Genomic DNA, 27,134 nt, shown 5'->3' with positions numbered 1-27,134 from the left:
TTTTGAAAACACATCAGATCTCAATGGGGAAAAATGTCATGTGGGATATCTATACTGATATGGACTGGGTATTGTGTTAGGAACGTAAGGATGCCCCAAAATTTGATGGAAATTAAAATTATCAACCTACAGAGGACTGAATTCAGAGACACCCCAAAAATCAAAGTGAAAAAATGATGCAGCAGGCTAGTCCATTTTGCTGAAATTTCATTGCAGCAACTCAAAATAGTACTCTGTAGTTTGTATGGCCCTCAGTAGTTTGTATGGCCCCCACGTGCTTGTATGCATGCCTGACAATGTTGGGGCATTCTCCTAATGAGAAGACAGATGGTGTCCTGGGGTATTTCCTCCCAGATCTGGACCAGGACATCACTGAGCTCCTGGACAGTCTGAGGTGCAACCTGGCGGCGTCAGATGGACCGAAATATGATATCCCAGAGGATTCTATTGGACTTAGGTCAGGCAAGCATGTGGGCCATTTAACGGTATCAATTCCTTCATTCTCCAGGAACTGCCTGCATACTCTCACCACATGAGACTGAGCATTGTTGTGCACCAGGAGGAACCCAGCACCCACTACACCAGCGTAGGGTCTGACAATGGGTCCAAGGATTTCATCCTGATACCTAATGGCAGTCAGGGTGCCATTGTGTAGCCTCTAGAGGGCTGTGCGTCACTCCATGGATATGCCTCCCCAGACCATCACTGATCCACCACCAAAACGGTCATGCTGAACAATGTTATAGGCAGCATAACGTTCTCCGTGGCTTCTCTAGAACCTTTCATGCCTGTCACATGTGCTCAGGGTGAACCTGCTCTCACCTGTGAAAAGCACAGGGCGGCAGTGGCAAACCTGACAAATCTGGTGTTCAATGGCAAATGCTTTTTGAGCTCTATGGTGCTGGGCAGTGAGCACAGGGCCCACTAGAGGATGTCGGGCCCTCAGGCCACCCTCATGAAGACTGTTTCTGATTGGTCAGAGACATTTACACCAGTGGCCGCTGGAGGTCATTTTGTAGGGCTCTGGTAGTGCTCATCCTGTTCCTCCTTGCACAAAGGAGCAAATAACCTGATGGGTTAAAAACCTTCTACGGCCCTTTCCAGCTCTCCTAAAGTAACTGTCTGTCTCCTGGAATCTCCTCCATGCTCTTGAGACTGTGCTGGGAGACACAGCAAACCTTCTGGCAATGGTACGTATTGATGTGCCATACTGGAGGAGTTGGGCTGCCTGTGCAACCTCTGTAGGGTCCAGGTATTGCCTCCTGCTTCCAGTAGTGACACTGACCCCAGCCAATATGCAATACTAACTGAAAACAGTCAGAAATGATGAGTAGGGAAGAAATGTCAGTGACCGCCACCTGTAAAACCATTGCTGTTTTGGGGGTTGTCTCATTGTTGCCCATCTAGTGCACCTGTTGTTAATTTCATTAACACCAAAGCAGCTGAAACTGATTAACAACCCCCCCCCCGCTACTTAACTGACTAGATCAATATCCCAGGAATTTAACTGACTTGATGCTATACTCTGATTAAACAGTGTTCCTTTAATTTTTTGAGCAGTGTATATGAAATTGACTGAATATATTCTCATTTTTATTAATATTTTCACAAAACCTCAGGAAATGAGGTTGGAGGCTCATGAAATGCGTCATTATTTATAATTTTGTATCTCGTGAGCGGATGTATAACGGAGGATAACGAATTTTTGTAAAACATTGGTAAAGAACTGCTAGGCATTATCTTCATGTCTGTATATTTAAATAGATATATGGTATAAATGTATATCTAAATTTAATTATTGCCCAGAAAAATCTCACAGAAAACAAATTCAAAGGTGGGTGATGTTATCCTTCCAAATGCTTCTATTGACAAACATGTCCAGAAGTCTGTGTCTAGCAGGTCATTTTTCAGGGATCTATGAAGAATAGGATAATTGCATAATGTATTGCATTGTGTACTTAAAGTAATCATACGCTTTGTCCATGTAGGGCAAAGGAATAGACATGGATGCTGCTGAAGGATTAAAGTGAAATTATTGCTTTTCCCTGTATGGGCAAAGCGCAGACATGATTTTCAAGTTGATCTCTGGGAAATAGTCAAAATATACCCTTGCATCGGAGTCCCAACTGCACTGCAAGAGTCAAATACTCTAAGTCTAGGGGTAAAATTAAGAGGATGCATTACTTAAACTGGCCATACACTATTAGATTTTCAAACAAATGTTTGTACGAATATTTATATGATGCTTTTTTTATGTGTTTTGCATTTTTTTTTGGTCAAATAGGAAAGTATGCCAGTTCTGTTCAAAGGTCCCTGCACTACTTTGATGCAACTTTACACTCTCTGGCAATCAAGTTGCATCAAAGTTGCATCAAGGTCACACTATGGGAACAGAACTGTCATACTTTCCTATTAGCCAAAATAACCCCTCACAGAAAGCATTTTTGGTGCGGGTCCATTGAAGTCTATTAAATGCAAACTGCAATCTGCTGCGGGGAAAAAGGAGCTAAGATGACCCTGTACACCCAGTGGTGTATTTAGGTTTTGTGCTGCCCTAGGCAATACAAAAATTTTGAGCCCCCACCCCCAATGAGAGAGTGAGAGAGTTCAATAAGTGTTTCTCTCTCTCTCTTCCCCCTCCCTCTCTCTTCTCTCTCTCTTCCCCCCTCTCTCTCTCCCACCCTCTCTCTTTTATCTATCTCCCTTCCCTCTTTCTCTCTTCCCTCTCTCTCTCCCCTCTCTCTTCCCTCTCTCCCCCCTCTCTCTCTTCCCTCTCTTTCCCTCTTCCCTCTCTTTCTCTCTTCCCCCTCTTTCTCTCTTCCCCCTCTCTCTTTCTCTCTTCCCTCTCTCTCTTCCTTCTCTTCCCCCTTTCTCCTCTCTCTCTTTCCTCTCTCTCTCTTTCTCTCTCCCCCCTTTCTCTCTCCCCCTCTCCCTCTCTCTTTCCTCCCTCTCTCTCTTTCCTCCCTCTCTTTTTGCTCCCTCTCTCTATCTATTCCCTCTCTCTCTCTCTTTCCTCCCTCTCTCTCTCTCTCTTTTCCCCCTCTCTCTCTTTCCTCCCTCTCTCTTTCCTCCCTCTCTATCTCTTCCCTCTCTCTCCCCCCCCCTCTCTCTTCCCTCTCTCTGAGCTGTTATGTGTTCTCTGGGCTCTCCCTCCTGTTGTCTTTGCAGCACATGATACACTGATAGCCCATATGAGACTGCACACACACACACACACAGTATGATTACCCCCCCCCCCCACCTCCTTCAAGGGCTGCTGATCTACGGGCAGCAGGAAATGTGGGCAGGGGGTGGTAATCATTCTGTGTGTGTGCAGTCCCATACGATCTATCAGTGTATCATGTGCTGCAAGGACGACAGGAGGGAGAGCCCAGAGAACACAAAATAGCTCACCTTCTCCTGGCTCTTTCCTCTCCACCACTTCTCCTCTCCCTGTCCAGGCTGTCCCCTGGTCCCAGCTCCTAGAGTGCGAGCGGGGGAAGGAGCTCACCAGAGAGCAGCCACTCAGGAACACCAGGGCACCCCTCCATCCAGCCAGGTCTGTCTCTCCCTCTAGCAGCAGAAAACTGAAGGGAGGGAGAGGGGGAGAAACCGGCTTTCAGCTGCTGGAGGGAGAGATACATAGTGCATTATTCTTCAACTGCTCTCCCCCACCGCACCGATCCTCCTGTTGTCTGGGCCACCTACAGGAGTACCGGTGGTACACCTCAGATGGAGGCCCTGCACGACTCTGTCCGCTGCTGCTCAGCAGGTCCCTTCTTCCGGGGGGCAGTGCCGTCCCCCTAAAAATTTACGCCGTAGGCAAACGCCTTGTTTGCCTTGCTGTAGATATGCCCCTGTGTACACCTGCTACCATAAACAGCTGCAGCAGCAGACATATACCACTTGTAAATGTGTACTCATAAATCTTAGTATTGCTAAACTGTGTACAATGTAGGGATAATATCATTATTTTTATGAAAAGAAAGCACAACAGGAACCCCATGCCACTGAAATATTTCTTAAAGGAAATGGAAAATATTTCTCTAAAGTCCAGTTTAAACATCCCAAGGTTATCCAAAGGGCTGGATTATTTCCAGATCTGTTCAGCCTTTTTCCATCCCTGCGAGAGAAACACAAAGTTCCTCAGGGATAACACACTACAATCACTGTACATTCTGCTGGAATCTATCGCAGAAAAATTTGTTACAATGCAAAATATCCTGTGTCAGGGCTTTTTTCTGAAAGAATAGGTGCAGGCACTCTTCCCTTCTTAGTCACCGCTTGTCTCCTCCCCCTACCCACCTCCGAGGACTGTCCTTTGGTTTCACCACCTACCCACCTCCCAGTACCACCCCTTTTAGAGGCTACAAAACCAAGTATCATTTTGTGGTGCTAAGTAATTTGTATGGAATTTGTTAATAAAAACAAGAACAGCAGTAAAATAGATCTCTTGCAGCCAACAAGAATAGATCCCCCAGCAATAATAGACCCTCCAGCAACAATATCCCCCTGTAAAAAAATACCCCACCAGCCACAATAGATCTCCTTGCAGCCAGCGTCAATAGACCCTGCAGCAGCCAGCAACAATAGAGCCCTCCCTCAACAATAGATCCATCCCAGCAACAATTGACCCCCTAGTGACATAAGACCCCCCCTCAATAAACAATATACCCCTCCAACAAGAGATCCCTAGCAGAGACAATAAGCAATGACCAACAATAGGCCCCCCCTATCAGTGTTGAAGGTGCTGGAACTGTGTTCCTCTGCGTTCCAGCTGAAAAAAAGCCCTGCCCTGTGTGAAAAAGGCTGTGATGGAAGCTGTGATCATGTGAGGCATACTAGTATCAGGCCAGCAAAGCTGAAACAAATTTCCACAAGGAGACAAAAGGCGTCAGCACATCTAATGTCCCAGGTGTGAGTTACTACTGAAAGCATTCAAGAGTAACTTCTCTTGTCCCCTGCTTTTTCTCCATCCCCCATCACTCACCCACCTTGTACGAATGATCCTCTTCAAAAAACATACACACCTGCAAAGCAGATCCAGCGTTGTCCTGCAGTGGTCCACTGTTCAGGTGTGACAGCGGTGTCCCATTCCACCATCTTGGTCCTTCTGAGCCAGCTGTCTTTTCCCTGGTCCAGACAACCAGACCCTTGATGACGCATCTAGCTGCACCTTGGCCATTTTGTGAATGGGCTCCCACAGCCTCCTGGGATATTTAACAGGATATCCCAGGGGCTCTGGGAGCAACATATAGCAGGGTGAGGGGCCACTTGGAAAACGTACCTAAAATAGCCATCAAAAGAATAAAAACACTGACTATTATTATTGTGGAGGGGGCATGAACAATCTGTGGAGTGAAGCTCCGCTTTACGCTAGATGTAAATGCAAGCTGAATGATATTTATTTGACACAACTGTATGGGAGCACCACAAACTGAAAATGCATTTGAATTTACCTTTATTATTCAAAGTAAACTCACTTATCCATCCATGTCTCAATGCTTTATTTTGTTGGGGAATCACTTGGAAAAAACCCTCCTTAGCATATCTAGTAATGGCCATCTTGAGTAGAGCAGAAGATTCATGTAGCATTTACTTCCTGGAATCCATCTGCCCGTAGCTTAGGCATGCAGGCAAGAGGGTGTGCTTAGCTGAGAAAGCCCCTTCTCATCTCCTGAAGACTCCTAGGATGTATGGCATTTGCCTAGGCATGGGTAAGGAACCGCCTGGCGGTACCTCTAGCAGCCCACTGGTTAGGTTTCCCCAGAGCACGGAGTCTAAGTCCTGGTCCGCTTGTTCACCAGGGCCCCTAATGGTGGGGATGGACTTGGAGTGAACCGAGACCAGGTCGCGGCTCCTGAGTACACCTACCCGCGGTAGAGGGATCCGCCAGAGGTTTCTGCAGGGTGAGTGCCTGATGTGAAGAGGCGAATATGCCAGAGCAAGGTGGATGGATGGATGAGCAGGAGCGTGGTCAGACAAGCCGAGTCGGTAGCCGTGGGAGCAGTGCTGTACAAAGCAGCGGGCAGAGAATGGTCGGGTCACACGCCAGGTCAGCAACAGAAGATCAGATCCAATAGGGGGCATCCAGGAGGTAGGTCAGGCAAGCCAGGGGTCAGAGCAGGAGAGTACAGCAAAGTCAGGAACAATCCGGGTCAGCAACAATCAAGAATCACGGTATACAGGAGCAGGGAACACAGGGAGACCAAACGGCAATTCATGTCAGCGCAGGGCAATTTAAATACCGCGCCCTGCGCTGTCATTGGTGCCAGGCGCGCACCCGCGGCTCTGAGTGCGCATGCGCGGGTTCCGTCTCCACCTCGGCCGGCCAGGACCTAGTGCCCGTACACTAGCGTGAACGGGCACAGTGCGTCTACGCCGAGCCGTGTATCGTGGCGGCTCCTGACAGCATGGAAATCAGGAAGTAGCTTAAGAAATATAAAAAAAAAAAAGTTTAAAAGAAGTAAATATGACATACTTTTGTATCTATTTACTAATGCTAGCAGCATAAGTATTAAAAATAGACAATGTTGATTGAGAGAGTGAAGTTCTACTTTAGGCACAGTCCTTGCAGGGGCCAGTAAGGGATTTGGCTTAGTTGAAGCAGATGAAAGGCACAAACCTGTTTCAGTAATTTGAGCAAAGTCCTTTTAGCACATAATAAGATGGAATAGGCTCTTCAGAATACCAGCCGATACCCCCATTTTACTGCACTCTCAGCTGACTCTCAAGCACCAAATGGATGGGTGGCAGAGGCCCACAGACTCAGTCTCTAGGATCTCTAACACAGTCTGTACTTACAAGGCCTGAGACGAATAGATGCCTTTTTCCAATGTCTGCTAGTAGTTACGGACCAGATCCACCTTGAGACAGTCCCTCTGTCAGCCTCCAGGCCTCTCAGCCAGCCCAGCTGAGGCCTCATAAACTGTAAACACATGACAGGGTTGCCTGGGAGGGCAGTGTGCCTTCCAGGCTGGATCTCTCCCATCCAGGATAAGAAAAAGCTGCTCTAGAGCTCAAATTACTTATACCCTTACCCAGCAGCCACCTGTGCCACGCATTTCGTGTGCATGCGCGTTCTCATGGGCGTTCCCCTGAGGATGTACATGCACACAAAACGCGTTGGTTGGAGCCTACAAGCTGACGTCACGGCACCGTGTCCGTGATCCGGAGTGGCGGCCATTTTGCTTTCTCTCTAGGAGGACCTCCAGCCCAGGATTGTGAATAATGACCATCGATCATTGCTACTATACCAGTAGCATTCTGGTGAGTGCATAGTGGTGGTGGAGTGTTCATTGGATCCCTTGGCACTGTATTGGAGCTGCATTCGTTGCTGCTTTGCATTTTGCATTATCACTGGCACATACAGTGGGGCAAAAAAGTATTTAGTCAGCCACCAATTGTGCAAGTTCTCCCACTTAAAAAGATGAGAGAGGCCTGTAATTGGCATCATAGGTAGACCTCAACTATGAGAGACAAAATGAGAAAACAAATCCAGACAATCACATTAGCTGATTTAGAAAGAATTTATTTGCAAATTATGGTGGAAAATAAGTATTTGGTCAATATCAAAAGTTCATCTCAATACTTTGTTATATATCCTTTGTTGGCAATGACAGAGGTCAAACGTTTCCTGTAAGTCTTCACAAGGTTGGCACACACTGTTGCTGGTATGTTGGCCCATTCCTCCATGCAGATCTCCTCTAGAGCAGTGATGTTTTGGGGCTGTCGCTGGGCAACACGGACTTTCAACTCCCTCCAAAGGTTTTCTATGGGGTTGAGATCTGGAGATTGGCTAGGCCACTCCAGGACCTTGAAATGCTTCTTACGAAGCCACTCCTTCGTTGCCTGGGCGGTATGTTTGGGATCATTGTCATGTTGGAAGACACAGCCATGTTTCATCTTCAATGCCCTTGCTGATGGAAGGAGGTTTGCACTCAAAATCTCATGATACATGGCCCCATTCATTCTGTCCTGTACATGGATCAGTCGTCCTGGTCCCTTTGCGGAGAAACAGCCCCAAAGCATGATGTTGCCACCCCCATGCTTCACAGCAGGTATGGTGTTCTGTGGATGCAACTCAGCATTCTCTCTCCTCCAAACACGACAAGTTGTGTTTCTACCAAACAGTTCTATTTTGGTTTCATCTGACAATATGACATTCTCCCAGTCCTCTTCTGGATCATTCAAATGCTCTCCCAAGAAATTTCAGACGGGCCCGGACATGTACTGGCTTAACTAGTAGCCGACCGCAGATAGCCGAATGACGGCTGCACTGCGGCCGGCCAGTTCTGGGTGGACGTCATATGACGTCCTCCCAGAACGCGCTCTCCTGCGCGCCCCAGGGGGCGCGCACCCGGCGGTCTCCGTGATCGCTGTGTCCCACGGACACAGCTGATCACGTGATGTGGTAAAAGGCCAATCACAGCGGCCTTTTACCACGTGATCAGCGGTGTCCAATGACACGCTGATCAGAGGGAAATGCAAGTGCCGGTTCTCGGCTGCACTTTCCTCACGCTGTCAGATCGTGAGGAAAGTACTGCCGAGAACCGGCAGTTGTCAGAGCGGGGATCAGCACCGATCATCAGGGCACTGATGATCAGTGCCCTGATGATCGGTGCCCAGCAGTGACACCCGCAAGTTCCGCCCACCTGTGCCCAGCAGTGCGCCCACTAGCTCCGCCCAGCAGTGCACCCACCTGTGCCACTCTGCAGTGTCACACACTTGTGCCCAGAAGTGCCACCTACCTGTGCCCAGCAGTGCCACCCACCTGTGCCCACCCACCTGTGCCCACCCACCAGTGCAGCCCACCAGTGCCACCCACCAGTGCAGCCCACCAGTGCTGCCAGTCAGTGCCACCAGTCAGTGCCCAGGGGTTGTGCCAGTCAGTGCCGCCAGTCAGTGCCCAGCAGTGATGCCAGTCAGTGCCGTCTATCAGTACCCATCATCAGTGTCACCTATCAGTGCCGCCTATCAGTGCTGCATATTAGTGCCGCCTATCCGTGACACCTCATTAGTGGTGTCTATCAGTGCCGCCTATCCGTGCCACCTCATTAGTGCTGCCTATCAGTGCCCATCAGTGCTGCCTCATCAACGCACATCAGTGAAGGAGAAAAAATACCTGTTTGAAAAATGTTATAATAGAAACAAAGAAACTTTTTTTTTTTTTTTTCAAATTTTTTGCACTTTTTTTATTTATAGCGCAAAAAGTAAAGTGCCCAGTGGCAATTAAATACCACCAAAAGAAAGCTCTATTTGTGAGAAAAAAATGATCAAAATTTCATATGGGTACAATGTTGCATGACCGCGCAATTGTCAATCAAAGTGCGGCAGCCCTGAAAGCTGAAAATTGGCCTGGTAAATAAGGGGGTATAAGTGCCTGGTAGGCAAGTGATTAAGCAGGGGGACACGTCTGGCACTGCAGGATCTGAGTCCCTGGCGGCATAGTGTGTTACTGATGGCAGCCTTTGTTACGTTGGTCCCAGCTCTCTGCAGGTCATTCACTAGGTCCCCCCGTGTGGTCCTGGGATTTTTGCTCACCGTTCTTGTGATCATTTTGACCCCTAGGGGTGAGATCTTGCGTGGAGCTCCAGATCGAGGGAGATTATCAGTGGTCTTGTATGTCTTCCATTTTCTAATTATTGCTCCCACAGTTGATTTGTTCACACCAAGCTGCTTGCCTATTGCAGATTCAGTCTTCCCAGCCTGGTGCAGGTCTACAATTTTGTTTCTGGTGTCCTTCAACAGCTCTTTGGTCTTCACCATAGTGGAGTTTGGAGTGTGACTGTTTGAGGTTGTGGACAGGTGTCTTTTATACTGATAACAAGTTCAAACAGGTGCCATTGATACAGGTAATGAGTGCAGGACAGAGGAGCCTCTTAAAGAAGAAGGTACAGGTCTGTGAGAGCCAGAAATCTTGCTTGTTTGTAGGTGACCAAATACCGTATTTTTCGCTCCATAAGACGCACCTAGGTTTTAGAGGTGAAAAACAAGAAAAAAAAATATTCTGAACCAATGGACTGCAGACATAGTACAGGAGATGACCAGAGACTGCAGACAGTGCAGGGGATGACCAGAGACTGTGGGGACTGTGCAGGAGATGACCAGAGACTGCGGGGACAGTGCAGGAGATGACCAGAGACTGCGGGGACAGTGCAGGAGATGACCAGAGACTGCGGGGACAGTGCAGGGGATGACCAGAGACTGCGGGGACAGTGCAGGGGATGACCAGAGACTGCGGGGACAGTGCAGGGGATGACCAGAGACTGCGGGGACAGTGCAGGGAATGACCAGAGACTGCGGGGACAGCGCAGGGAATGACCAGAGACTGCGGGGACAGCGCAGGGAATGACCAGAGACTGCGGGGACAGCGCAGGGAATGACCAGAGACTGCAGACAGTGCAGGGAATGACCAGAGACTGCAGACAGTGCAGGGGATGACCAGAGACTGCAGACAGTGCAGGGAATGACCAGAGACTGCAGACAGTGCAGGGAATGACCAGAGACTGCAGACAGTGCAGGGAATGACCAGAGACTGCAGACAGTGCAGGGAATGACCAGAGACTGCTGACCTTTGGGGAGGGAGGGGGAGCGGGTACCTGAATTTGACAGGTACCCGCTCCCACTTCCACGGAGTTGTCCTTCGCTCTTCTTCCCGGGCCGGCTTCTGTGACAGCCGGGTGCCCACTGCGCAGGTGCGAGAAGCGCTTCGCTTTGTGAATGGGCCGGCGCCTTCTGGGACCTTTCATGTGTCCCAGAAGACACCGGATCATTCACAAAGCGCAGCACATGCGCAGTGGCTGTCACAGAAGCAAGCGCGGGAAGACTGTGCAGCGCTGGAGCGAGGAACAGGTAAGGCCCTGCAGGAGAGAACAGCTGAGCGGCCGGCCCGGTATTCTGACATGGTGGCCGCAAAAATACCGGACCGGCCGCTTTATATTCGCTCCATAAGACGCACTGACATTTTCCCCCCTTTTTGGGGGGGAAAAAAGTGCGTCTTATGGTGCGAAAAATACGGTACTTATTTTCCACCATAATTTGCAAATAAATTCTTTCCAAATCAGCCAATGTGATTGTCTGGATTTGTTTTCTCAGTTTGTGTCTCATAGTTGAGGTCTACCTATGATGCCAATTACAGGCCTCTCTCATCTTTTTAAGTGGGAGAACTTGCACAATTGGTGGCTGACTAAATACTTTTTTGCCCCACTGTATATGGACCATAATTTGTCACATTGTTTCTGATTTACACCAGCACATATTTTTTTACATTATATGGACTTTATTTAATTTATTGTTTCACTGATGCTTACGTTTTGTTTGTACTTATGTGTAAACTCTTGGATGTTTTACTATACGATTTAGCACTGCACTTTATACATATGTTACTGTGAGATTTATTGTCATTGTCTCTTGTGCTAGCTGCTTTTTGCTACACATAGGGCTCGCCATATATTATCTTGATCTTTCATTACATATTCTTTTGTGCACACTGAAAAGAGACAGGGAGCTAACACTTATATAAACGTATGACAACTTATATAAAACAGTTAAGGACTGCTTAGCAACCTGCTAAAGAGAAAATGGACATTTGTTTAGAAAAATGTAATAGAAGTGTATGTAACATATAGCGTATAGGGAGCAGAAGTCTGCAATGCGCAGGGGTCAGGATTCTGTAATGCAAAGAGTGCAAAGGTCAGGAGTGCATAACGCACACAGTGCTGTGGTCAGTGCTGGGTTTAGCAGTAGATAAAGCACAAACTGCAGGGGTCAGTAGTATGTAATGCTCAGAGTGCAGTGGCCAGGAGTACAAAATGAAGAGAGTGCAGAAATCTGCAGGCAATACATTCCCCCACTTTCCCCTCTCAGCAAAAATCACCCCTCCCTCCCAAAAAACTCCAGGACTAATCTGCATGCTCAAATTCTGACCCCCCCCAACACAAATTTCCTCAATATGACAAAATTTGCCCCAAACCTAAATGTAAAAATGTAAAAGTCTCCCTCTCCTTCCAGTAAAAATCCCCCCTTGGTGAAGTCCCTCCAGTCCACAGCTTTGTTCTCTCAAATTCCCACTCACAGCACAAATCATTGTCCTCCAAGTCCCCTTTCCAATACAAATATTTTCACTCTCCCAAATCTCCCCTCCCAGCACAAATTCTGTCTTTCCCAACTCCCCCCTTCCAGCACAAATGAACTTCCCGCAAAACCTCTTGGTCTAGCACAACCCCCCCCCCCCATAAATCCTCTTCAACCTCCCCCAAACTGCCTCTCCCAGCACAAAATGTCCCCCATAATCCCCCCTCTCAACACAAATTCCCTCATAGCCCCCAACTCGTTCTCCATAAAAGTCCCTCCACTCTCTGCACCAAAATCCCCCCATGCCAGATCTGAGGAGGAGCCTAGGGCAAGTTTCCCTCAGCTCTAAAGTGTATTACTCTGACAGGAAACTGTGGAAGAGATGCCAGCTGCTGCAGAGGCATGAAATAGAAGCATCGGAGACAGTGGTGTATTTAGATTTCGTGCTGCCCTAGGCCCCCCTGAAAAATGCCACTGCCCCCCTGAAAAATGCTGCTGCTCCGATGAAAAAATGCCGCCCTAGGCAAATGCCTTGTTTGCCTTGTGGTAAATACACCCCTTGATCGGAGACCCAAGACACCCTGCAAGAGATGCAAGGCACATGTCCTAGGTGCATCACCCCTGTTGTTGCAACTTCTTATCTGCATGCATACACCCAGCAATAGCTACACATAATTTCTCATGGCAGATTTCCTGATATTGATAGCAGTAGACCATGCCTGGGTGATGTGTGTTGGCACAGCGACTTCTTTCCATGATAGTGACAACACCATGGCACATATATACAGATCATGGGGTCTCATAGCAAAATGTTTGATAGGATCCCCCAGTGACCTCAATATTGTCATTGATCCTAACATAAATTATTTCTATATCAGGGAAAGGTAGCATAGTCAGTACACTTCAAGGGACTAAAGCTGTGGACAGAAGTTGTCAGGGAAGAGGGAGACAGCAGTTCACAGAATTAACCCATTTTACAGATCACTACTTTTTTACAGCATAAATTCTAAGCACCTCCACAAGCAAATGCTGAACAAGGTGGTCTGGTATTACATAATAAGTAGAAATAATAACAATGACCATCATAGGATATTGTATGATGAAGTGTGATAACCTGCCAGCTTTCCTCCAAGGGTTGAGGCATTCCTGGGCTCTCTATCCTTTCCTTGGTTTTGTACTTCATGTAGCACCTCCCTGACACCCTGGAGGCATGGTGGCACCTCCAGTGGCAGGAGGGGCTGAGTCCATAGCTAAAATGGGGGACCAGAAAGAACCAGAAAGACTGTGTGCCAGTCACTTTTGCCTTTTTTAACCACTTGCACTCCAGAGGATTTACCCTCCTTCCTGACCAGGCCATTTTTTATGTTACGGCGCTGCGTTACTTTGACAATTGCGCGGTCATGCAACACTGCACCCAAATTAAATTTACGTCCTTTTTTCCCAACAAAAGAGCTTTATTTTGATGGTATTAGATCACATGTGTGCATTTATTTTTTGCTCAATAAAAATAAAAGACCGACAATTTTGAGAAAGAAAACAATATTTTTGACTTTTTGCTATGAAACATGTCCAGTATAAAAATTTAAAAAATCAAATTTCATCATAAATTTATGCCAAAAGGTATTCTGCTACGTCTTTGCTGAAATAATATCCTAGTACATGTAAATTAATTGGTTTACATGAAAGTTATAGCGTTTACAAAAGGTGGTATATATACTGGGTTTTTTTTTTTTTTACTAGTAATGGTGGCGATCAGCGACTTATAAAGGGACTTATGGATTGCGGCGGGCATTCTAACACTGAGGGGAACTGACTTGGTGTCACTGACATCCCCAGTGACACCAATAAAAAGCACTGACACTGTACTAATGGCACTGGGCATGCCCCCTACATATACTGTATATAGTATTTTTTAATTATATGGTTGTTGTCTGTTCCTTACTGAAAGCTGAGCATGTCCATCTATGCCACATTTAATTATTTAAACTTCATCTTTCTCATTTCAGAAAGTTAGAAGGTATATTATTAATTGAGGTGTTCTCTCATATCTTGTTTTTCAATCTGTATCAGTGTTGGAAATGACTTCACATCTCATGCTCCCAGTGGAAGAGGTCATAGTGAAAAGCCAACTAGGACTTGAGTCCATGATTGTATAAGGCTTCATGTACACTGCAGCTGATAAACTCACGTTTAGGAGCTTTTCTGAGTCTTACTCAGCAGCCCCTGAACTCTCCCTAATGTTTTCCTATGTGTCCATGTACACTATGTCATTTACAGTCATTTACAGGCAGTTGAGTTTACAGTCGTTTTTTTGAATGCACCAAACTTGCATTCAGAAGATTTTATCAGCATTTCAAACGCCAAACACTTGTAAACACGGCTAACAATGTTTATAAGCATTTGCGTTTGGAAACTTTTTTTAACTCTTCCATTTCCAGATGCTGTCCAGAGCCTTTTTTCATCATGAACAAAGCATGCAAAGTGTTTTCCCGGTACTCAAATGGACCTGGTACACCATACTTTGAGGTTTCGCATGAAAGAAAATAACTGCTGTAATAATTTCTGCACAGAAATGAGCTGGAACACATCCAAACACCACAAAAAAAAAGGTAGCTAATCTCAACAAATACTGCTCTCTCTGCTTCTGCTTTCTATTTCTCTCGAAATGTCTGAAATAGTTAATTTTTTACTGTTTTTCAGTATATTCTGGGCATTTTGGAAGGTCTCCTGAGGTTATCTTTAAAAAATGCTTCTAAACACAAACGCTCATAAACGCGGTATGCAAACGCAGCTAAACAGACGTTTTTTTAACCTACGTTTTCCAGCAGTTAGTTTCCATCATTCAGAAGTGTTTTCCAAACATCCCATGTACATGGAGCCTTGATAGCCAAACACACACACATTGACTGGAAACCGCAGAGTATAATATGAAGTTCTTCTTGAAATGGAAAGCCCCTTTAATTTCATTAAACAAACAGAGCTGAACAACAGAAAGTAGTGAGAAAGTTCAGAGCCGCATGCTTCATATTTTCCATAGGCCTCATCACTCCAGCAGTTTGGCAGGCTGCATCTTGGCAAGCATCCTCACAGCAATAATTTGTTCAGCAAAAGAAAACTATCCAGGGTGTTTGAAAAGTTAGAGTTTCATTTGTAATAAATGATCTGTGGGCCTGGTGGGAACATTTTCCACAACACAGAGATATGGTGATCTACTATACAGTGTAATACTGGCAGATGAGGAAGATGTGCCTATCATCAGTTGCCAGGGGTGGACTGACCATTTGAGCACTCGGGCACCGCCCCTGGTACCTTTTTATAGGCTTTTTTGCGTGTGTTTTGAGTGTGGGCAAGGACACAGGGGCCCCATGATCCCCTATTGCCCAGGGGCCCCATGAGTTGTCAGTCCGCCCCTGTCAGTTGCGTTTTCTTAGTGATATCCATCTCATCTGTCCATTGTCCAAGAGCTGCTGGATAGGATGGGTTCTACGGTCTTTGCCTCCATCTCCTGAATGACTTCAGCCACTCTGATACACATTAGGTTGAATGAACACAGCTTGCAATATCACATAAATCACTGAAGGCAATGCACACACAAATGATGCTGTGTTAGGAAACAGACACCAAATTAGTAAAGGACACAAAATGATAGCGATAAATAAATGAAAGGGGATTAGCAATGGTAGTAGTGAAAATCAACATACAGAATGATCAGTAGTCCGCAGCAGTAACAGAAGAACACTTTGCACCGACATACCTCCCAACTTTCTGAGATGAGAATGAGGGACACCTATTAGCAAAAGTACGTAGGCATAGGACACATACCTCATACGCCTCTTTAAAGGAGAATTGTACAAAAAAAATGATTGGTTATACCCACAAGTGCTTTTTTTACCACTACTATTGTTTTGCATTGGCTTTTGGAATTTACAAATGCAGCAATTTAGAAATTAGAGGAAAGGTTTAGCACTGTAAAACACTTTTTCATAGATAAATTGTACATTTTATATACAACTGTATAGATCAGACCAAAATGAGGGACGAATGAGGAGGAAAGAGGGACGGAGGGACTTTGTTCCGAATGAGGGACAGTCCCCTGAAATCAGGGACAGCCGGGAGCTATGGGCTCCGGGATCAGCATAAACAGTAGCATGAGCACCGTGAGTGCAGCAATGGACAGTAATATGTTGGGATTAACAGATTTCAGGAGCCCATACCACCAAAGTGCATTAATGGTGACCATGCTACGCCTAGACTAACTGAACGGAGGTACCCTTTACATGAATAATAGATAGGGGCTAGTAGAATGGCTTTGTTATTGTGCTCTTTTTCTGGCTATTGTTGGGGCCCAAAAGGAGCAGTGAGTGCACTTATCAACAGTCTTGGTGATTTAGCATGCAGTGTGGGTGCGATGTAATAAGTATCCTGCTTCCAGTAACTCCATGCTATCAGTGTGTGAATGGTGGACAGTGAGTCCTCTCAATAGTCCCTGCTGTGCTGTAGACTCCCACTTTAGGAAAAGGGGCCTTTTTCTGCATAGATGGCTCCAGTGATTAGAACTGAAGGAGGGGAGAGTAAGAAGACACTCCAGTCTCCCTGCAGCAAGGGCATGATGGATGGGATTGCTGAGGTGTGTGCAGCTCTGCCCCTGTGTCACCGTTCCCAGGTCCCAGGATTGCTGAGGTGTGTGCAGTTCTGCCCCGTGTCACCGCTCCCAGGTCTCAAGCTCCGGTTGCTGCTGGTCTGGTCTCCCAGAGAGACATACCTCCCAACTATTTGAGATGGGAACAAGGGACACCTATTATCAAAAGTATGTAGGCATAGGACACACCCCCTGCCATGCCCTCTTAAAGGAGAATTATACAAAAAATTGTTTAGTTAAACCCACCAGTCGTTTTTTACTATTCCCTTATACTGGCTTTTTAAATTTACAAATGCAGCAATTTAGAAATTGGATAAAAGGTTTAGCAATGGGAAACACTTTTTGAAACATAAATAGTGAATTTTATATACAACTATATAGATCAGACCAAAATTAGGGAAAGTGAGGGGAAATGAGGGACAGAGAGACTTTGTTCCAGATCAGGGACAGTCCCTCAAAATCAGGGACTGTTGGAAGCTATGCAGAGATGTGAGCCCACAGGCTGATGTGCTTACGTGGACTCTGATACTGTGAAGAGGAAGATATTCCTAGACTAGTACGGTAAAAGCTATTTTACCGCTCCCCCTCCGCCTCAGTGTCCTTTGAAACTGTAGTGTAAAGGGTCTTTTTTATCCCATTCTACAGTTGCTGTCCCTACTTTAATTCCCATGAACCTCAGTGTTCTGCAGGGAAGTTCATAGGCTTTCCAGGTTATTGTTCTCCCCCTGCTGACTGGAGGAGATAATGCAATACAGCATAGCAGTAGAAAGTGACAGTAAAACTGACTCTTGCAGAGATATAAAGGGATATCTTTTTATTGCCTGAGTTGCAGAGAGTCTTCTTACTTCTATCATCATCTTCAGCACTTTCTTCAAGGGTTACTCCACTTTCGTTGAGAAAAAAAACATTCATTTCTGGGTGATCAATGTACATTTTAAGGATTTTAACAAACTTTGTAGAGAGAGTCCTGCCTGTTAGAAAAAAGCTCAACTACATCCTTTGAAGTCTGGTTCCTGAATGGGAGTGTCTGTGTTCAATCTAATCAGTGGATGCATTTGGAGTGTGTTTATGAGGAAAGTTACAGGGTCTGCATCCCTCTAGAAGTAATTAACCCTTTGGGAGCATCTCATCAAAAAATTAATTTCTATTGCAGGGGATGCCTAAAATCTGACTTGTATCTTAGTGCAGGTGGAGGTCATGGCTTTGAGAGAACCATGTGACTGCTCTGAACAGCCTCCACACCCCTCACCCGAAGTCTTTCGTATTGAATGTACAGTAAATGCTTGCACATACTTTTTATTTTTGTTTAAAAAATAATAAAAGCATAGGTTCAACTAAATAATACAAAATGCAATTAAGGTATTACATATTTTATTTCCAAAACAAAAGTTTTTGTGCTCACTACTGCACACAGACAATCTAAACAGAGCTCGTGAACTTTTTATAATTAATGGAAATTTTACATAAATGAATAAAAGTTGACCATTGTAAATGCCCCTGTCAGTGTTCTGTAGTTTGTTCCAACACTTTAACTGCCACTTTTGCTGGACAACTTTGTCTGTTATTGAAAAATAATAGACTTACTGACTGGATCAACAGGTAATAAAACTAAGCTAAGGGAGGAATTGGAAAAGCAAAAACTGCTATGTTAATGCTGTTATGTTAAGCTGTTGACAGACTGTATAATTTAGGTCTTTTTTTTATTTTACCCATAGGTACACTCTAAAGCGGAACTTAACTCCCAAAAGAGAGTTTTCTTTAAGCCCCCTATTCCTAAACAATAAAAAGCTGATTATTTGGGGGGGGGGTTTCCACCCCCCGCTATTGTGCCCTAGGCCAGAACGATGAGTCCCTGGTCCTGCAGCCTCTCAGGATACCTATATCATATCCCCCAAGAGCCTGCAGAAGCGGGCATGCAGAGCAGGTGGAGGGCAGACCGGAGCGCCCCGGCATGTCAATACTAGCTGGCTGCCAGCTGAAGAGGACCATGATGGTGGCATGCAATCCCAGAAATGTCACCTGAGCAGTGGATCGCAGCAGGACAATGCGGGAGTTGTTGTGTAGGTGAATATGTGTTTTGAAGAGAATGCCGCAAATACAAGTAGGAGGAAGAAAACAAAAAACAAAACATGGGGGTTGTTAAGTACCACTTTCACCTGCAATCTTTGGGTGTCAAACACAAATGTGAAGCCAGATGGCCTTATCTCTGGCATTTTTAAAGCATTTGGTTTTGGACCATCTGTATCCTTGTAAAGCTCTAAAACAAAGATGTCCAACCTTCTGCCTTCCTGGGCCACATTGGAAGAAGAGGAACTGTCTTGGGGCCACACATAAAATACACTATCAATTAGAAACTGATGAGCAGAAAAAGTTGGGCAGATCACAAGTCCACGATCCCTGATATAGATAATGTACCTAGCCGAGTAACACAACTTCATTTTCTTGTATTTTTTTTAATTATAAAAGTAAAAGAGGGCAAAATAAAACTAGTGTGACATTTGACGCATCAATATCTGATTCCATGGATGTAGTAGAAATTCTCAATGATTTCTCAAGGTGCTCATCAGATATTTTGGTTCTATTTTTGCTTCATCCTTGAAAATAATTGTTTACAAATACAGGTTCTTCCAAAAACTGATATGAATAAAAATGTATAAAAATCCATTAGAGACATTGTCATATATTCTTCATCCACATGTGTTCCTTAAGTGTAAATGCATTTTTACAACCCCCTCCCAAAAAAAATCAACATTTTTAAGCAAGTTTACAATTTTGTGTTGGCCCACATTCATAGCCTTCTTGGTCTGCAGGTTGGACACCTCTGCTGAGTGCTTTGAGCTGCGTTGATCTTCATTGATCATAGCAGGCTTAATGTATGAGCTCATTTATTGCCCTGTTCACACCATACACGTGTGTTGGTGTTTGTTACAATAAAATGTAGCACTTATGTATTTTTACACAGTGCAAAGCACATCACCACGGTGCATAAAGCTGAATTAATTGTTATTTATGAAGTTGAAATACAGTTACAAAAAAAAAAAAAAAAAAGAAATGGTACAATCCCAAGCATCTAAATACACTGCTAATATTCTCATATGTAAACGGTTTTACCTGCCAAAATATTTGCAATTCTGTTCAGCCTGTGTTGTGGTTTAGAAACTCATGCAGAGTGTGACATTACTACAATGTATTTCTTATTGCAGCTTTGCAGCATCCTGTGCAGGGGTGGACTGACAACTCATGGGGCCCCCGGGGAATAGGGGATGATGGGGTCCCTGTGCCCTTGCCCAAACTCAAAAAAGCCTATGAAAAAGGTACCAGGGGCATCTCATGGGGCCCCCTACTGACCCAGGGTCCTCAGGCAGTGCCTGAGTTTCCAAATGGTCAGTTCGCCCCTGCCTGTGTCACCACTCTAGACTGCTCACTACACTGTGAAAGGGGATTAGGGGAAGCTTATATAAAGGCCATATACAGGTAGTTATACTGGCAGTATATAAAACTATTTTATACTGTTTTTTAAATCGATTTTTTTTACATTTTCCTGGACTTGATGTGACTGTTCTTTAGTTACCTTACTAAACAGGAGCACACAGAATCTGGTGCAGCTATGCATAGTAACCAATCAGTTTTTAACTTCAGTTTGTTCAATTAGGCTTTGACAATAAGGCTAGGTTCACACCTATGCAGGCTGCGTTTGAGCCGTTTCTGCACTGCGTTTTTGAACTTGTGTTTTTGACGTGTTTTTGCTGCATTTTTCATTTTGCGGGTTTTTCCTTTTTCTTGTTGCTAGGCAGATTTAAAATGCAAAATGCATCAAAATGCATGAAACACAACACATGCTTTTCTGCAGCATTTCCATTGCAGTCTATAGAAACAAAAACGCAATTTTTTGTATTAAAAAAAGTCCCTGACCCTTTCCAAAAAACGCACCGGGTGAAAACGCACAAGTGTGAACATGTCCTATAGGAAATCATGTTAAATGGACTGTACTGCATTTCTGCAAAACACTGCAGAAAATGCTTAGGCGTGAACCTAGGGTAAAACTTAGAAGCTGATTGGTTACTATGCACAGCTGCACCAGATTCTATGTACATCAATTTTAGTAAATTTACCCATTGTGTTCTTCACTATGCTTCACCTCATTTACCCAAATATGAGGAGACAGAAACAGTTATAAAAAAAAAATAAAAAATCCTCAATATTTTCTAAAAAGGCCAGGTTTTCTTTGCTTGAACATGTCATTTTGTTATTCCAAGACAAGTTCTATAAAACAAAGACCAGGAATACATAAGTAGTATTGCCTGGATTGCAGAATGCAGGGGGGAATCTGCAGGGTAGTTCAGGAATTAGGTCCTCATTGCCTCTCGTTCTGCAGCCGTGCCGTCCTGCCCAGCTTGCTGATTCTTCTTCTTTTTATGTAATGAGATGAAAACAGCTGCAAGGATTATACCTAAATAAAGGAAAGGTCAATATACAACTGGAAAATACATATCAATGCAACAGAGAGACTAGTTCAAAGTAATCATGTAAGGTAACAAAAAAATATATATATATAAACCAGCGCTAATGAAAATAAATGATCAATAAAAAATAAAGTGTATAATATATAGCAGCTGAACACAAAAACCCTGATACTAGGCAATAAACAATAAATACATAAAAGTGCAGCACTTAAAATGACAAATAATCATTGGAAAACAGTGAAAAATGTGTCAAAAAATAGTCCATCCAAAATGAAAAGAAAAGTCCCAGATTCTGTGATGAAACAAAAGAAATCCAAGGACAGTTGCTGTGTCACCAACCAGTACTACGGAAGGTTTGCCAGAAAGGCACGACCCCCTGTTGAGAGTGATCAATCACGGTTTGTTAAACAACCCAGAGAGCCGGTCACTTGAATCCTCCTCCAGATCACCAAAAGAGCAGATGAAGATCTTCCAAATAATGGGCCTTAATTAGGGTAGCTAAACCACTCAGGATAAGGCTTGGACTCGTAGTGGGAAACATGCAAAGAAAGAACACTCTACATAGTGTAAAACCATAATCACAGCATTTATTTAAAGTATGGTTGCACTCACATGTAAGCAAACATCATTAGGCATTGATTGGCAAAAAAATACAAACTTGCCAGTTTCCAAAATGGTCACCGGCAGTTTGCGCATGCGCATTAGCGTGACTCCGCCCTACGCATTTCGTCACAGGTATCGTCATCAGGGGAAGTATGAGTGGTTGGTGACACAGCAACTGTCCTTAGATTCCTTTTGTTTCATCACAGCCTCTGGGAGTTTTCTTTTCATTTTGGATGGACTATTTTTTGACACATTTCACTGTTTTCCTATGATTATGTGTCACTTTAAGTGCTGCACTTTTATGTATTTATAGCATGTAAGATAAATGGATCAGTAAAGGCAAGGGGACCTGAGAAATCCATAGCCATTGCTGACCTCCTAGATATCAGGACATTACCAAGATTGTCATTGTGACCCCTTGCCTTCAGTCCTTTGAGAGCCAATGACTAATAACATGTTTGTAATACGGTGAAGGGAGGTGAGGGAGGGAGTTTCTGCCATAAAATACAATTATACATGGCATATCCGCACTTTGCTTACAAGCCTTTTCAGGGTTGACAGGTCCAAGGTTGCTTTTGCGGCTGTCTGCCATCTTCTTCTAGCCATGTAATTTCTCTTCACCCACTAGGTGGCCACTGAGGATATAACATCTGCACATGCACAATGATGTTACAGTATCCCTGGAACGTGGCTCAATTCTCAGCATCTTGGCCTCATTTACATGGGTTACTGGGGGGCGGTTTTACCTCAGCTCAACCACCCACCTAAAGTGTAAAATACAGTTATAGGACGCTGTTCACATGCTATGGCTGTGGAAAAAATGAACAGGGCATGCCATAGTGGCACCTCCTGTCAAATTCGCCCATTCCAGTCAATAGGGCCACACTGCATCTGCAAGACAATCACTTGGCTCATGTTTGTGGCACATTAGCCCCATTGTGAATTGCTGTTTTGCAAGAAAAATGCAATTCAGAAGAGCGCAAAATTGCCTCCTGAATGCCTGACAGCAGCTGTTTAGCCAGAATCTGGAAAGTGATCTACCACAGATTGCTTTTCAGAGTATGAGGTAGAGTGAACCTAGCCTTACATATGCTGTTAGTGTACGGAGTATGTGTCATACAGTGTACACACAAAATAAAAAGACATTGCTAGGAGCAGGGAAGAAGGTTTTTTTTGCATCTATAAACTAGCAGTTTTTATTTTAACACTTTCAAGCTGGATTCCAGGAATTCAGTAACTTTACATAGCATACATGAGCTATGGGTTTATCTCTGTATATCTGACAGGTTTATTAGGCTCCAGCAAGATGGCTCCACCTCTTATATGTTATATCTTGCAGTGGTCTGAAGACCCCCAACAAGTCACAGCTATCATTATGCAATCAGCAAAGCCCATGATTCCTGATGGTTGAAAATTCAAAAACGACACCTAGGATCAACACATAGCAAATGCCCTAAGACGTGGTAAAAAACCTTATCATCCACGTGGGTTAAAGCCAACTCACCTGAGTAAATTACAGTATTTTCCGGCATATAAGATTACTTTTTATACCTAAAAACATACCCCAAAAATCGGGGGTCGTCTTATACAATGTGAACCTTTACTTCGTTTGGGCCAAGCTGGCTCAAAACGAACATTCCTAATCTGTCAACCCGCTGCATGTGTGGTAATATTGTATGTACGGTAGCTTCAGCTACATACAGTATACCGCGCTGAGCCAGTCATGGCGAGTGATGTATTCTAATAATGAATATAAAGCCTGCTCGGATTGGCTGAGGTTGTGACATCGTCAGCCCGCCTCTCTGACTCAGCCAATCCGAGCAGGCTTTGTATTTAATAATAGAATACATTGCTCGCCGTGATTGGCTCAGTGCGGTATACTGTATGTAGCCGAAGCTACATACATACCAGGGGACGACTGACCATTTGGAAACTCGGGAAGTGCCCGAGGGCCTGGGGTCAGTAGGGGGCCCCATGAGATGCCCCTGGTACATTTTTCATAGGCTTTATTGAGTTTGGGCAAGGACACAGGGGTCCCATGATCCCCTATTGCCCGGGGGCCCCATGAGTTGTCAGTCCGTCCCTGATAAATACAGTATTACTGCACATCCAGTGGGCTGACAGATTACCGTAGGGGCTTGGCTCAGCGCAGTATACTGTATATATACTGTGTACTGTATGTAGCCGAAGCTACCGTACTTACAGTATTACCGCACATCCAGCAGACTGACAGATTAGTGGGTGTATATTTAATCAAATCTGATGTTTTTAAATGGTGTTGCCTCGGAAGGGAGGTAGTCTTATACGGCGAGTATAGCCCAAAACCTATGTTTTAACTGGAAAATTAGGGGGTCGTCTTATACACCCAGCGCCTTATATGTCATCAAATACGGTAGTATGATAAATGGTGCGCTCCGCGTAACTCGCAGCTAATCTGCAAACAACTAGGGCTAAGGAAAGCCCGATAGGAGGTTACTAGGCGGACCAGGCGGCTATTTAAGAAAAAACAGGCTTTATTCAATCTATATAATACAAAAGCATAAAAGAGCATTAGGATATCTACACACCATACACAAATTATTAAAAAAGACAACTTCCAGTGCTGACCAGACTGAACTGTGCTGAAGAATTTATACACACTCACATTGCGGTTTCTAGTCGGACCCATGTACATGCCCACACCTGGAAGTAGGACTACTGGTTAAGCACAGATATTTCTGGACAGTACAGTACTGACTTTAAGATATGGGCCGAATTCCGTACAGCTTTACTTATCCTCAAGTGCTCTGTATGGACTTTAGTCCACTTCTTTAAGTGAAAATGATTGGGTAATTCCATACTGTGTGGATGAGTGAGGTGGTGTTGTGTCTTCTGGCTGTACAGACCCCCGTGATGACAAGACAACGTTGTCTTTTTTAATAATTCTTGCATGGTGTGAAGGTATTCTAATGCTCTTTTATGCTTTTGTACTATGTAGATTGAATAAAGTCTGTTTTTTCTTAAATAGCCGCCTGGTCCGCCTAGTACTCTCCTATCGGGCTTTCCTTAGCCCTAGTTGTTTCCTGATGGTTGAACAGCATTGCTTTGTGACTCCTCAGGGGTGTGTCAGATCACTGCAGAGAGACATGCAGAGGTGCTCTCTGTGGCATGGCCAGGGTCTGAAGCTTGTATCCAGCTGTTACAGGTGAAAATATTGTCAAAGGACAATAACAAATATAATGGCTATGGACAGATTTTGGGCTTGTTTCAGCAGTATGACAACAGTCTGAGATGTTTCTAAGATCATTCAGAGTTCACTGACAAGTATATTTGACCACATTTGACTTCCTTGTTAGCTGCATTTGACCTGCTTCAAGACAATTTTGCATTCCCATAGGCTTAAATAGGATTGAACAACCATCATGGGCAGCACAGTGGCTAGGTGGTTAGCACTTCCACCTGGCAGCACTAGGATTGTTGGTTCAAATCCCAACCTGCATGGGTTTCCTTTTGATATGAGTCCAGTTTCCTCCCACACTCCAAAGACATGCTGGTAGGTTTATTGGCGCCTGTCTAAATTGGCCCCAGTATGTGTAAGTATGAATTTCAGTTAGGGACCTCAGATTGTAAGGTTTCTTGAGGGTTAGGGACTGATGTGAATGTACTATATATTCAGTATATGTAAAGCACTGCATACATTTTCAGCACTATATAAATACCTGTAATAAGTAAATAAACCATTTAGAGAAACATACACCTTTAACAATATGCATATGCCTGCGTGCAACATTTATCATTGTGCTTTAAAGCAGAACTAAACCCTCTCAGTCAACATTAACTATTTTTAATCATTCTGCTGCTAGCATTAGTAAATAGATAGGAAGGTATGTTATATTTACTGGTTTTAAACATTTTTCAGTTGCTTCCTGGTTTATGACCTAGGCCAAAATGATGTCATACATCTCAGGAGTCTTCATGGCCATTTTTTTTTCTTTCATCTATAGGAGGGGCTTTCTCAGCTAAGCACACCCTCCTGTCTGCATGCCTGAACTAAGGGAAGATGGATTCCAGGAAGTAAATGCTACATTAATCATTTACCCGTACTCAAGGTGTCCATGGCTATAAATGCTATAGGATGTATTTCAAAGTGATTTCTCAACAAAATAAAGCATGGAGGCATGGAGGCATGGATGGATGGGTGAGTTTGCTTTGAATATTAACTTTTTCAGTTTGTGGTGCTACAGTTGAGTTCTGCTTTAATCTCCGACTCAGTCTGTCTAAACACACCTATGTCACAGTCAAACCCCCCTCTAAACATTACCACCCCACCTTTACCTGTACTGCAATTGTGCTTTTAATGCAAAGGTTTAAAATCTGAACTTACCTATAACACCCAAGACTCCAAATAAGATACCAAGGGCCATTCCAACAGATGGTAACTGATTATTTTCCACAGGTTCCCTTTCACACTCATTCTTTGCGGTACAAGTACATATCAGAACTGGAAAAATAATTTTTTTGGTTAAAATCTCAAATGTAATATTTTTCTTAAATAGACCCTGTCCCCAGACAATTCAACTCATCATCAATCTCCACATGTGCGTTTGTCATATTTTATGCATATTTACCATTAAAAGCCTCTCTGGTGTAGACATCCAAGAGTCCAAAGACTGCCGCTGGGCATTCTTGGGCCATCTGCGATGTAATGTCAGCAGCCCCAGCAGACTCAGAGCTGTCACTGAATAGTATTGGAAGGTGAGGGGAACGGCAGGGGAGGTGGGCCAGCACAGGCAGCAATTAGACACTCCCAGAAGAAGAGAGGGCTATTATGTGTCAGGAGGGAAGGGGGGCGACTAAGGGTGTGTCAGGAAATCAATTCTTTATGGAGTGTTAAAATTTCTTAGCACATTCAAAATCCCATTGCAAGCAAATAAAAAATAATCTATAGAAAAGGAAACTTCTGCGAGTAAGCATCTACCAGGGGCGGACTAACCATTTGGGAACATTTGGGTCAGTAGGGGGCCCCATGGTATGCCCCTGGTACCTTTCATAGGCTTTTTTGGGTGTGGTTTGAGTGTGGGTGTGGATCAGGGACGGACTGACCCCCGAGGGCCCGGGGTCAGTAGGGGGCCCCATGAGATGCCCCTGGTACCTTTTTCATAGGCTTTTTTTGAGTTTGGGCAAGGACACAGGGGCCACATGATCCCCTATTGCCCGGGGGCCCCATGAGTTGTCAGTCCGCCCCTGGTGTGGATACAGGGGCCCCATGATCCCCTATTGCCTGAGGGCCTCATGAGTTGTCAGTCCACCCCTGGCATCTACAATCCTTTTTTTCTGCAATTTTAGGGTTGGTGACAGGGTCTCTTCAAAGACCCATTCATATCAGGGCAACTTAT

At 44.5% G+C, this 27,134-nt stretch overlaps 1 protein-coding gene across 1 annotated transcript in view; it reads right to left on the bottom strand.

Moving 5' to 3' along the window:
• Positions 1-18,047: 18,047 nt before the first annotated feature.
• Positions 18,048-27,134, bottom strand: part of CDH17 (cadherin 17) — a 90,505-nt gene continuing 81,418 nt past the window's right edge. Inside the window, exons 16-17 of the mRNA XM_089666888.1 lie at positions 26,123-26,239; positions 18,048-21,143 (exon numbers count right to left, since the gene is read on the bottom strand). Coding sequence (XP_089523014.1) covers positions 21,040-21,143; positions 26,123-26,239 — 221 coding nt within the window. The 3' untranslated portion in view covers positions 18,048-21,039. The remainder of the gene's footprint in view (positions 21,144-26,122; positions 26,240-27,134) is intronic.

Source organism: Staurois parvus, unplaced genomic scaffold, assembly GCF_062004578.1.
Source record: "Staurois parvus isolate SC_StPar_1 unplaced genomic scaffold, SC_StPar_1.0 ptg000052l, whole genome shotgun sequence".
In the NCBI taxonomy this organism is placed as follows: Eukaryota; Metazoa; Chordata; class Amphibia; order Anura; family Ranidae; genus Staurois; species Staurois parvus.
This window is presented reverse-complemented; position numbering and strand designations above follow the sequence as displayed.